The sequence below is a fragment of the Oryx dammah genome, unplaced genomic scaffold, assembly GCF_014754425.2.
Source record: "Oryx dammah isolate SB20612 unplaced genomic scaffold, SCBI_Odam_1.1 HiC_scaffold_19, whole genome shotgun sequence".
NCBI lineage: Eukaryota > Metazoa > Chordata > Mammalia > Artiodactyla > Bovidae > Oryx > Oryx dammah.
The window spans coordinates 74,426,008-74,438,385 of record NW_024070203.1 but is presented as its reverse complement, the minus strand read 5'-3'; the positions used below and the strand labels follow the sequence as shown (position 1 = coordinate 74,438,385).

At 45.4% G+C, this 12,378-nt stretch overlaps 1 protein-coding gene across 2 annotated transcripts in view; it reads left to right on the top strand.

Annotated features, from left to right (window-relative positions):
• GRHL2 (grainyhead like transcription factor 2) overlaps positions 1-12,378 on the top strand; it is a 169,293-nt gene that overhangs the window by 140,492 nt on the left and 16,423 nt on the right. Inside the window, exons 13-14 of one of the 2 annotated variants that reach the window (XM_040261981.1) lie at positions 8,017-8,108; positions 11,523-11,608. In XM_040261981.1, the coding sequence (XP_040117915.1) occupies positions 8,017-8,108; positions 11,523-11,608 (178 nt within the window). Of the gene's footprint in view, positions 1-8,013; positions 8,109-11,522; positions 11,609-12,378 lie in introns of both variants that reach the window. The other variant, XM_040261980.1, reaches the window with a different exon arrangement.

Below are 12,378 nucleotides of genomic sequence, written 5' to 3'. Positions count from 1 at the left end.
ATTAGTTATATAAGTGACTGCCACCATGTTGCCTCTTATTTTTAAAATTTGTTTTTAATTAAACCCTTTTATTTCAAGATAATCGTTGATTCACATGCAGCTGTAAGAAACCCACCCCCTTTTTTCTTTTCCTTTTTTTTTTTTTTTTTTTGCCACACTGCACAGCCTGCAGGATCTTAGTTTCTCCAATAGGGATTGAACCCAAGCCCATAGCAGTGAAAGTGCCAAGTCTGAACCACTGAACCACCAGAGAATTCCCAGGACCATCTCCTTTTCAACAGATATATTTTTATTTTTACTGATAGGTATTGCAGTTAAAAAAAAAATCCACCCAGTAATATTCAAATCTGCATCAGATTCACAAGGGAGATTTTTAGAAAATATTTAAGAAAATGAAAATCATCTTTACCATCCCTTAGAGTAGCAGATTTTTATCAGTTTCTTATATTAGTTCCACTTATTCTTATATACCTGTTAGACATTTTGCAAATTGGAAGATTTGAACTAAATACTCATAAAACTGTGCTTTACCTCCTTTTATAAATTTAATCTAATTTACCCTTTCTGTTGCTCTTTGTTCCTTTATTTCTGTTTTTCTTTGAGATCCTTTTCCATTTTTTTTATTGTGTTTGATTTCTTTTTTCTTTCTTTAGTTTTAATTGGAGAGTAATTGCTTTCCAATATTGTGTTGGTTTCTGCCATATAGCAACATGAGTCAGCCATAGGTATACATATGTCTCCTCCCTCTTGAACCTCCCTCCCATCTCCTACCCATCCCACCCCTCTAGGTTGTCACAAAGTACTGGTTTGAGCTCCCTGATTTATACAGCAAATTCCCACTGGCTATCTATTTTATGTGTGATAATGTGTATGTTTCCATGCTCCTCTCTGAATTTGGCCCACCCTCTCCTTCCCCTCACTGTGTCTGCAAGTCTGTCCTCTGTGTTTGCAACTCCACTGCAGCCCTGCAGATAGGTTCATCAGTACCATCTTTCTAGATTCCATATATATATGACAGTGGTTTTTCTGACTTACTTTACTCTGTATAATAGGCTCTAGGTTCATTCACCTCACTTAGAACTGACTCAAATGCATTCCTTTTCATGGCTGAATAATATTCCATTGTATACATGTACCTCAACTTCTTTATCAATTCATCTGTTGATGGAAATCAATGTGATACACCATATTAACAAAGTAAAAGATAAAATCACTTGACAATCTCAATAGATGCAGAAAAAGCTTTTGACAAAATTCAGCACACATTTATGAAAAAAACTCTTTAAAAAATGGGCATAGAAGGAACCTACTTCAACATAATAAAGGCCATATATGATACACCCTTAGCAAACATTATTCTCAATGGTGAAAAGCCGAAAGCATTTCCTCTAAGTTCAGGAACAAGATAAGGTTGCTCACTCTCGCCACTGTTATTCAATATAGTTTTGGAAGCTCTAGCCACTGCAGTTAAAGCAGAAAAAGAAATAAAAGGAATCTGGATTGGAAAAGAAGAAGTAAAACTCTCACTGTTTACAGATGACATGATACTATACATAGAAAACCCTAAAGATACTATCAGAGAATTACCAGAGCTAAATCAGTGAATTTAAGTCACAGAATACAAAATTAATACACAAAAGTCACTTGCATTCCTACACACTAACAATGAAAAATCAGAAAGAGAAATTAAGGAATCAATCCCATTTACCATAGCAACAAAAAGAATAAAATACTTAAGAATAAACCTATCTAAGAATACAAAAGAGCTTTTCCATTATTTATTCATTTGGCTACATGGCCTGGGAGAGCTCACCAGTAATCCAGCTGGGGCACCCTGAATTGGAAGTGCAGTTTCTTAACCAACTGGACCATCAGGGAATTCCCTCACCATTTAAAAAATTTTTAATTTTATTTACTTTTAAACTTTATTTTATATTGGGGTATAGCAAATTAACAATGTTGTGATGGTTTCAGGTGAACAGCAAACGGATTCAGCCAAACATATCTGTATATTCACTCTCCCCAAACCTTCCCTCCCATTCAAACTGCCACATAATATTGTACACACTGCTATATTAAAATGGATGATCAACAAGACTGCTGTATAGCACATGGAACTCTGCCCCACCATTTTCCAAAAACTGAAATAGAGTTGGTTTACAATGTTGAGTTAGTTTTTGGTATTTGGCAAAGTGATTCAGTTATACATGGGCTCCTTATCCTGCCTGTTGCCAGAAGAATTCTATTTAATTGTTCTTTCATTGTGGAACTTTCGGCAAAGAATCCTTTCATATTTGTTTATTTGTTGTAAGCATTTTTATTTGGTCATCTTTTTTCTAGCGTATTTTTGTTTTATTGTCTTTGTCTTGTGCAGCTTAAGAATCTGGCAAAGACCTAGGAAGGGATACTGCAGGGTCTGGCTCACTTCTCTTGCTCCTCTTCTCTCTGGAAGTTTTCCCATTAGTCCTGAATACCTTTGCACTCCTAAACACCAACTTCTGTTTCTCTAACAACATGAGATTGCCCAAAGCTGTGCAGGCTTCTTTGCCCTTAAGTATGTGCCTCTGCTGGGATCACCATCCTCTGCTCCCAGTTGAGAAATGGCAAATGCTTCAGGGGAAAATGGCTCACTGACTATCAGCCCACCTGTCTGCACTTTTCTCCACTGGGATCTTAGCTCTCAGGTTCTGGCTGACTCAACAGCAGTCTCCAGTACCTTCAATAAGATTAAATATTAACATACACACACACACACACACACACAGTTACTTATGTTGTTCTTGGCTGGAACATTGCTTGGTTTGCCACAACTGCAACATCTTAGCCACAAACAGAAATATCTGTATTTCCTCTTAAAATGATCCTTCTTGGGCCTACTGACCTAATTATTTACTGCTTTCAATTGTAAGCTCTTAACTACCGTAATTGGAAAAGACTTTGATGCTGGGAGGGATTGGGGGCAGGAAAAGAAGGGGATGACCGAGGATGAGATGGCTAGATGGCATCACTGACTCGATGAACGCGAGTCTGAGTGAACTCCGGGAGTTGGTGATGGACAGGGAGGCCTGGCGTGCTGCGATTCATGGGGTCGCAAAGAGTCGGACATGACTGAGCGACTGAACTGAACTGAACTGAACTAAATATATGTGGGGTTTGTTTGCTTTTTGACTTTGGTTTGTTTTTACTGACTGTGTCAGATGAATTCTACCAAGACCCTGAACTAGCATTGATCAAAGTCATTTGGAGATGATAGATTCTTCCCCAAAGAGTGATTTATTGTTGCAAACAAATTGAGATTCTACTCCATTATATGAGAGCCTTTGTGAGGACTTGAACATAAGAGGACCTCCATTTTTCTGAGGCTAATAAAGGGTTATGGTGGTGTTAGTCTCTCAGTTGTGTTTGACTCTTTGTGATCCCATGGACTGTAACCCACCAGGCTCCTCTGTCCATGGGTTTCTCCAGATAAGAATTCTGGTGTGGGTTGCCAGTCCCTTCTCCTGGGGATCTGCAGGCAGATTATTTACCGTCTGAGCCACTAGGGAAACCAACAAAGGGTAGGGACATTCATTTCTTCTTTAGGGCGGATGTGGTCGCCAGCCTACATGGGCCATAAGCAGAGCTGTGAACTAGACAAACTATGCCTCCATGGTGCCGGCAGCTCCTTTCTGGGTTTTATTCTGACGCCTCCTCACTAGGTACTGATGTCTAGTGTGACTCAGCCTGACAGGTAGGGCTCAACATTGCCAAGTATGTCCAGAGACGCAGCCTTCAGACCCAGGCACCTTCCCAGTTTTTTTCTGATGAAACAGCTATCCTTTGTTTATACCTCAGGGACTGGCTATCCCTGAAATTGACCCCACAAAACAATGGCTTCATACGTTGCTGGGTCTGGAGTCTCTCCACATGTTAACCTAACACTCTGTGCCCAAAAGGTGTGGGTTGAAGGGAGAAGATTGGTGTCAGAGAAAGCACCTTCTCCTTGTTCTCATCCTTTTGCGGTGCAATCTGCTGTAATTGAACAGGACATCAGGAGACCTGAAATCTGTGCTCTTTCCATCTATCAACTGGGCAGTCATTTTTGCCCTTCTTTTCTCACCTTGCCTTGAAAAGAAATGAAACCACTGAATTCAGACCACACAAGCTATTGACTCCCACTGGGTTTATAGGTTTGGAAGTGTGAAAAAGCATTTCTGAACTACTAAGAGAAATGTGGTTTATCCAAGATGTTATTTTAATGACAAAGTTTGTCATGGCTCAGAGTGGGGTGCTGTCAAAAGTCAACAGAACTGGAAAAATATAAATAAATCTTCCTTGGTGAGAAAAAGAAAATCACTAGTTAAGGAACTCTGACACCGCATGAGTGTCTGGTGATATTTCAGGCTGTTTACCCATTATTAACCTCCTGGTCACTGACTGCCAAGTCAATGCATTTTTAATCTTCTGCTCCCAAGGTCATGGTCAGTCCAGATTCAAGACATGACAGAATAATATGACCCACTTTTATGATTTTAAAGAAAAGTGAGGGGAAGATAGAGGGAACAGGGCTGTATAAACCTATTACCACCTTCAACTGGGACTTGACCTTGAGTTTTTCCTCTAGCTCTTTGCATGGTTTGATTACCATGGGATAAAACAGAATGCTGACTCTTCATATCATTTCCCATACTCTCACTCAGCGTCATATCAGTTTTATTGGGTACTTTATCATGAGGTTGTCCCTCAGAGCTGGGTTCTATTAACAGCCTGATTCACTGTTTAGCTGCATTGCCCAGCATAAGACATGACAGCTGTGCCTTAGTTTGGTCATCACTGAATAGGGATAAGATTAGTTCTTGCCCTGCTGGCTCACAGAGTGTTCAAGAGACTTAATTTACCAAGGAGATGAAAAGTGCTTTATAAAACGTTGTCTTCTTAAGGGCTGGTAAACATAATTTTGGGCCATCTAGAGTGGCAATCTCCAACCTTTTTAGCCCGAGGGACTGGTTTTATGGAAGATGATTCTCTATGCATCTTGGAAGAGGGGGCATTGGTTTCAGGATGGTTCAAGCGCATTATACCTATTGTGTACTTTGTTTCTATTGTATCGGCTCCACATCAGATCATCAGGCATTAGATTCCGGAGTTTGGGGGCCCCTGATCTAGAGTGTAATCTAGTTGGCTTCCCTGGTAGCTCAGTTGGTAAAGAATCCACCTGCAATGCAGGAGAACCCAGTTTGATCCCTGGACTGGGAAGATCCCCTGAAGAAGGTATAGGCTACCCACTCCAGTATTCTTGCCTGGAAAATTCCATGGACAGAGGAGCCTGGCAGGCTACATGGGATTGCAACAAGTCAGACACGACTGAACGACTTTCACAGTCACAGATCTAGAGTGTGAGATGGTCAATTAAAGCCTTGTTGGTTTAATAATTTAAACCATTGGAATTAATAGAAATGCTGTTTGGACAGTTTTATCCCATGTGCTCTTTCTACCACTGGATCCTACCATTAACTCAACTTGAGAATTGATGAAATAAAAATTTCTTAATGATTTCTTTGGAAGGAATGATGCTAAAGCTGAAACTCCAATACTTTGGCCACCTCATGCGAAGAGTTGACTCATTGGAAAAGACTCTGATGCTGGGAGAGATTGGGGGCAGGAGGAGAAGGGGATGACAGAGGATGAGATGGCTGGATGGCATCACTGACTCGATGAACGCGAGTCTGAGTGAACTCCGGGAGTCGGTGATGGACAGGGAGGCCTGGCGTGCTGCGATTCATGGGGTCGCAAAGAGTCGGACACGACTGAGCGACTGAACTGAACTGAACTGAATGACAGTGATGCCAGTAGAGGTTTGGTTTTGGAACAGAGTTTTATATTATTAATATCTAATATCTTGGAAGCTTGGGATTGATACAATGTCAGTCGCCAATGCAGGAAGTTTTTCCAACTTTAGCCCTTAATTTAGACCAGAGAGGTAGTTTGGACTATTTGCTATATGACGGTAAATGGGAACTTTGAGCCTTTCCAAATTGTCTGCCTTCTGTACTCTTTCCCCGTATCTCCCTTCCTCAGATCTCTCCCTCGTTCATTTTCATGATCATCATGACTCATCTCTAATAACACTTCAGTTGTTCTTACAATGTGTCGGGCAGCTCTGTGAGTGCTTCACATATGTTGAATTCATTTACTTCTCTCAACAGCCTCCTTTTAAAGACAAGCAGGCTGAGTCTCAGGGCAGCTGAAGGACTTGTCCATGCTTCCATAGCTAGTAGATTGCAAAGCACGGGGTTATTATTTTTTTAACTTTTATTGAAATATGGTTGATTTATTGTGTTGTGTAAGTTTCAAGTGTCCAGCAAAGTGATTCAGTTACATATATAATTTTTTCAGAATCTTTTCCATTGTAGTATTACAAGATATTGAGTAGAGTTCCCTGTGCTATACAGTAGGTCCCTGTTGGTTATCTATTTTAGATTTTAACCCCAAACTCCTAATTTATTGCCCCCCCTTTCCCCTTTGGTGGCCATAAGCTTGTTTTCTATGTCTGTGAGTCTGCAAAGCAGGGGTTTAAACCATGGTGGTCTATACCCAGAGTTCATGTCTTGACAATACCACTGAGCTTCCCGTCTATCATTGCTTCATGTGCCTGGGTCCAGGAATCCCCAGAGAGATAAAAGTTTTCTGAAAACATGCACCCACTCTCTTGAGGGCTTAAAGGACAGTAAGACACCACGCAGGACCGTTGGCTCGGTGTTTTGGTCAGTTTGGGTTGCTGTAACAAGACACCATAAACTAGGTAGCTCAGATAGCAGAGCATGCGTCTCACAGTTTGAGAGGCTGGAAGTCTCTAGAAGGAGAGACTGGAAGAGATCAGAATGCTAGTGTGGCTGCCGCCTGGTGAGGACCCTCTTCTGGCCTGCAGACCACCATCCTCTTGCTGTGTCCCCACATGGCAGAGACAGGGCATCCGCTCCTTAAAAGATGCTCCCATCATGGGGGGCTCCACCCACAGGGTCTAATTGCCTCTGAATGCCCTTCTCCTGGGGGCTTGGGTTTCAGCCTCTGAGTGAGAGGGGACAGAACGCCGGCTGCGACTCTCAGCAGGGACGGCTACTGCTCTTCCGGGTCCCTTTCTCCTGAACAGCTCTCCCTTCCTTAGAAGGCCCGCAGTGGACAGGGACTTTGGGAGGAAACGTAGAGCTCCCAGAACTTGCTGACTGGGGACCTGTGGGCCCTCAGGAAGGGGGGCTGAAACCCTCTCCTGGAGGAAGGGAGGGCTGGATCTAGGAATCCTCCACCACTGCAGTCTCTGTCACAAGCTGATGGAGCTGTGGAACAGCAGGGTCTGAGGGCAGCCTCATAACTGAGACCCACTGAGGCAGGCCTGGGGCCTTCCCAGGTGGCGCCAGAGGTAAAGAGCCTGCCTGCCAATGCAGGAGACATAAGAGATGTGGGTTCGATCCCTGGGTTGAGAAGATCCGCTGGGGGAGGACATGGCAACACACTCCAGTATTCTTGCCTGGAGAATCCCACGGACGGGGAGCCTGGCGGGGTCACAAAGAGTCGGACACGACTGAAGTGACTTAGCACGCTCGCACGAGGGAGGCCTGTGCCCTTTCCAGACAGAGGTCATGCTGTGCCCTTGGGGCTGGTGAGAGGGTGCAAGACACCCAGATGCTAGCTAGATGGGAGGGGCTGGGTAACTTGGAGGCCATACAGACACAGGGCTCACATCGCCTCCCTAGCCCTAGACGTTTGAGCAGGACGGGGGTGATGTGCAGGACAGAATGGGTGAAACCCAGGGATCGCCCCTGGCAGATCCGTATTTAGGACAAGGAGAGTGTCTCGGGGCCACGTGGTAAAGACATTGGGGTGTATGTTCTGTCCCACACGCCCACTCAGGACCTGCGACCCGAAGGCGGGAGGTTGGTGCATGGATCCGGTTGTGGGGTGGTATACACAACGGGAAAAGATTTTTGTTGGCACCCCGCATGCGTTAATGACTAAACACTTTCTCATCTTTTCTAGCAGCAGTGTCCTTGTGAAACGGATGTTCAGGCCCATGGAAGAGGAGTTTGGTCCAGCACCCTCTAAGCAGATGAAAGAAGAAGGGATGAAGCGAGGTACCGCTCACCCTGGGGCCCTGCCCTCCTTGGCCTTGCTCTCATGAGGAAGAGTGGAGGATGGTTCACCCAGAGAGCTCACATTCTGTCTGGGCCCTGCGGTTCCATGCTGGCCTGGAGATGCTCTTATTGACACAGGAAGTCCACATGCGTTAATGACTAAACAACACTATGAGCTTCCAGGACTTCCGGCTTATGCAGCTCTGGACTGTTAATGAGGCAGGTTGCTGTACGCCCACCATCTGCACAGGCTTGAGGCTTTTGTTATTGAGAGTTTTTTCCCCTATTTGTTAAAATGGGTTTGTATAGTGGTAAGAGCATCCCCTCTGCAGCCTCCCTCAGCCTTGTCACATTGAATGACCTTGGGAAGGTCCTCTGCACACTAGAGTCCTCACTTGTAAAATGGGGACCACAAGGATACCTACATCACAGAGTGAGGATTGATGAGTTAATGTACGTAAAGCACTAAACTCAGGTGCCCAGAGCATAGTAAGCACTCCATCTTCACTATTGTTAGTTTTATTTTTAGGCCTGGATCTATTTAAGGCATATTATCATAATTATGATTGAGTAATGAGCATTTCAGAATTCAAAGAGCATAAATACCTGAGTAGTGTTGACTGCAATAGTAATATTTAAACCTTTAAAGGGTTTTCAGATTTCCCAGGCTCACCATCAAATATTCGAGTCCATTTTGAGCTCTGTTCCTGCATGCCTTTTATATCTCATCCTTTAAAAGGAGGGCAGTGTTGCATGGAAATCAAGAATCACACAGGCCAAAGTGATTGCAGCTTAGATTCATAGTTAGTGAGTGTGACTGGTTTAAAGTTTGTGTTTTTCAAATTATTTTGAGGTGGTGAAGTCAGCACAAAAATTGCCACCAGAATTTGTATTGGGCTGTGACGAGACACGGTTACAGCCTTTGAAACATCTCAATCGTAGGGACACATGAGGGCGCTGCAATCTTCCAGCAATAGAGAACTCCCAGGAGTGGCTTGTCTTTGGAAAAGGACTGCGGAGTTCCTGAGCCCCTCCGCCAGGACTCCTCTGAGCTGGGCTTTGATGAGCACAAGGAGCCAGGATTAGTGATGGTGCCCACTGTCTGTTTGTTAGAAGTTCTCCAGGAGAGGGAGTGAGCATAATTATCACCAAGGCCGCTGTGTGCTGCTTTGTCTTTGTAGCCACTTCTCAGGGTGGCTCCCTTGGAGTCACCGGGGGCTGGCCCCCCGTGGCTGGCTGCCTTTGTCTGTAGGAGGTCTTGGATGTGTGGTAATGGTTATTGCTATCATTAGTGGAGTGATTATTATCCGCAGACACACAGTTAATGAGAGCTGTCTCTCTGGGCAAGCCGTAGGGGTGAGCTGTAAGCCCAGAGCTGCCCGTGTGGCTGTCAACAAGCCCAGCCGGAGACGGTGGCACAGCTTGCAGCCTGCAGCCGGTGGACCTGCCGCCACGCCCCCTTTAACCCTTTCCAGGGACCCCTGCAGCAGGAGTGGCAGCGGCACTGTCTCAGAGCCAGTGGAAGTGGCCCTCACTTTAATAGAACATGGTTTGGGCTTTCCTTAGGGTACTGGAGGTTACGTTTTTCTGTTGTGGGTCCATGGGAAGAAGTTACAGAACGTTCATCTGTAAGAGGCCCAGGTGGGGATTTTTGTGTTGTTCTGTTTTGTTCTTTATTACTTTAATTTCCCCCATCTAGTAGTAATTGAGGCCCTGTGGTCTAATAATTTCTTGCTGTGCTGCTAACATTGAGTCCTCATACAGTACCATTAGGTCACTAGATTATTGTAGCTGAAATGGGAGCTATCCAGTATTGGAGATACTATTCTCCAATCTATTTCCTTGGTATTTTATTTTTATATTTGATGAAGAGAAGAAACTGCAGTGCCTAAGGTTTTGTTTTTTTCTTTCTGGGGTGTCATACAGAAACTGAACCTCTGGCTGCAGAAGGAAAATGTGGGCAGAGCCTGTGTGCACCCATAGACGCTGCTGTTACAAAGCAGCAACTTTAATGATGTCCCTGGGCACTGGGCAGGAGGAGAAGAAGGGGTGGGAGTTTGGATTAGAGCCGATCTCATTTCCCAGCTCCAGCTTCATTCTTTCAGGCTGGTGGTGACTGCGCTCCGTGGGTATCTGACGGCGGTCAGGATCCGGGCTCAACAGGGCTTCTGACCTGTGCATTCTTCCTATCGCGGCCAGGTGCATGGGGCTTCAGCCTCGGCCCCTTCCTTCCCTCTGAAGGTAGAAGCAGGAGCCAGGTCATCACCAGGAGGAGGCAAAGAAAAGGCAGGCAGTTCACCGGGCCTGGATAGTCGCATCTGAATAGCGCTTCCTAGTTCTTCCCCGGAGCTAAGCCTGGTGCAGTTGCTGTAAGGGTGGGTCTGCAGTAACAGTGTGTCTTTGCCTCCCTGAGGACCCCTGGGGTCCCTGCCATCTCTTGTATTGTGTGCATTGCTGGATTCAGTATGTCAGGTTATAGAGAAATGAGCAGAAAACTGCATGTGCCTTCGCCGAGGGAACCAGCACCATCACTACAATTGCTTCATAATGACCCCAGGGATGGAGGAATTGGGGGTGCTGCCTGTGTGCCTGGTGCCCACGGCTGCTGTTTCATTTAGCCCTCTCAGGGAGGTATCGTCCTCAGCTTGGAGGGGTTGGACGACCAGGGCCCCCCAGCAGGCTGAACGGGGCTCAAAGCCAGATCAGGTTCTCAGCTCCTCCCTCAGCTTGCCTCTGACTTGCCCTGTCTCCCTGCGGGCCTGTTGGTCTGTCCACCTGGGGGTCGCCTCCCTGTCCTCTCTCTCCCACTCTCCTCACCCCCATGGCCTGCACTGATGCGTCTATACCCTCCACAACTCAGATCTCTCCTTCAGAGTAGCCTTCTGGGAGCCCTCCCTCCCCACCCGCTTGAAAAAGCTTAGGCCTTACAAGCGCCCGCTTGTGGTTTTTTTCCTTCATAACTCTGACACCCTATCTGCTCATTTGAGGAATGCCCGCCTCTCTAAGTGGACTACGGACTTCTGAAGGGCAGGCTATGTCTTAACTCATTACTGCAACCCCAGCTCCTGTCACCCTGCCTGGGGCCTTGGGCCCAGGTGGATATCCAGTAATATTTGTTGACTGATCAAATAAATAGAAGATAGAGGTCACAGAAAGATGGGTCATAAAGAGATCGTGTGCCCACCTTAAAGGAATTCAAATGTGATGGGTGTGATGTGACAACGTCTTACACCCTACTGTCGGCTTTTTCATTGAATCCTCAGTAACAGTCCCTAGCTGCACTCGTCACCCGGGTGGGCTGCCGTGTGGGTCAGGGGTCGCATGATGGCAGCCTCTGACCCCTGTGTGAGGGGAGCGGTCTCCAGGGCAGCCGCGTGGGCTCCGCAGTCATGCCTTCCCGCCCTTCTCTTGCAGTGCTTCTGTACGTGAGGAAGGAGACGGACGACGTGTTTGATGCCTTGATGTTGAAATCCCCCACCGTGAAAGGCCTGATGGAAGCGGTAAGCGTGAGCCCCCTTCAGCCCCCAAGAAACCAGCGTGCCATCTCCTATGGGCTGGAATCCGTTTATTAAAAGGCAGCCTTTGAGGCTGGCTCTGGAATGAGCTTTATAAAAGAAAAAGGAAAAGTGGAGATTTATGGAGACACTGATTTCTATCCTTAAGGAGAAGGAAATTGAAAAATGGCCAATTCCCTGTCAGTTTAAGGCTAATCAGAGTAAAGATGCCATAGAGGAAGGTTAGATTGTGGGTTTCTATCAGTCTCTTTGCAAGAAACCAAATTAGATGTGCTTAATTTCCAAATATGGGCTTCCCAGGTGGCACCAGTGATAAAGAACCTACCTGCCAATGCAGGAGACATAAAAGATGAGGGTTCAATCTGGGTCGGGACGATCCCCTGGAGGAGGGCATGGCAACCCACTCCAGTATTCGTGCCTGGAGAATCCCATGGACAGAGGAGCCTGGTGGGCTACAGTCCATAGGGTCTCAAAGAGTCGGACACAACTGAAGCGACTTAGCGTGCAACTTCCAAATACGTACGGAACAAAATTAACTATCACCAGCTGTGATAGTGTAATCCAAAATAAATTATGACTTCTTTTGGTTAAGGAAACAATATATATTGCAGAGTTATAATAATTTAAGTAAGATTCTGAAGTTCTTCCCTCCCTTCTCACCCCCAATTTAATCTAGCGTTAACTAACTGGGGACTCAGGAAGATATTTTATATTTTATTTATGTATTATCTATGTGAATGTGACTCTACCTTGAA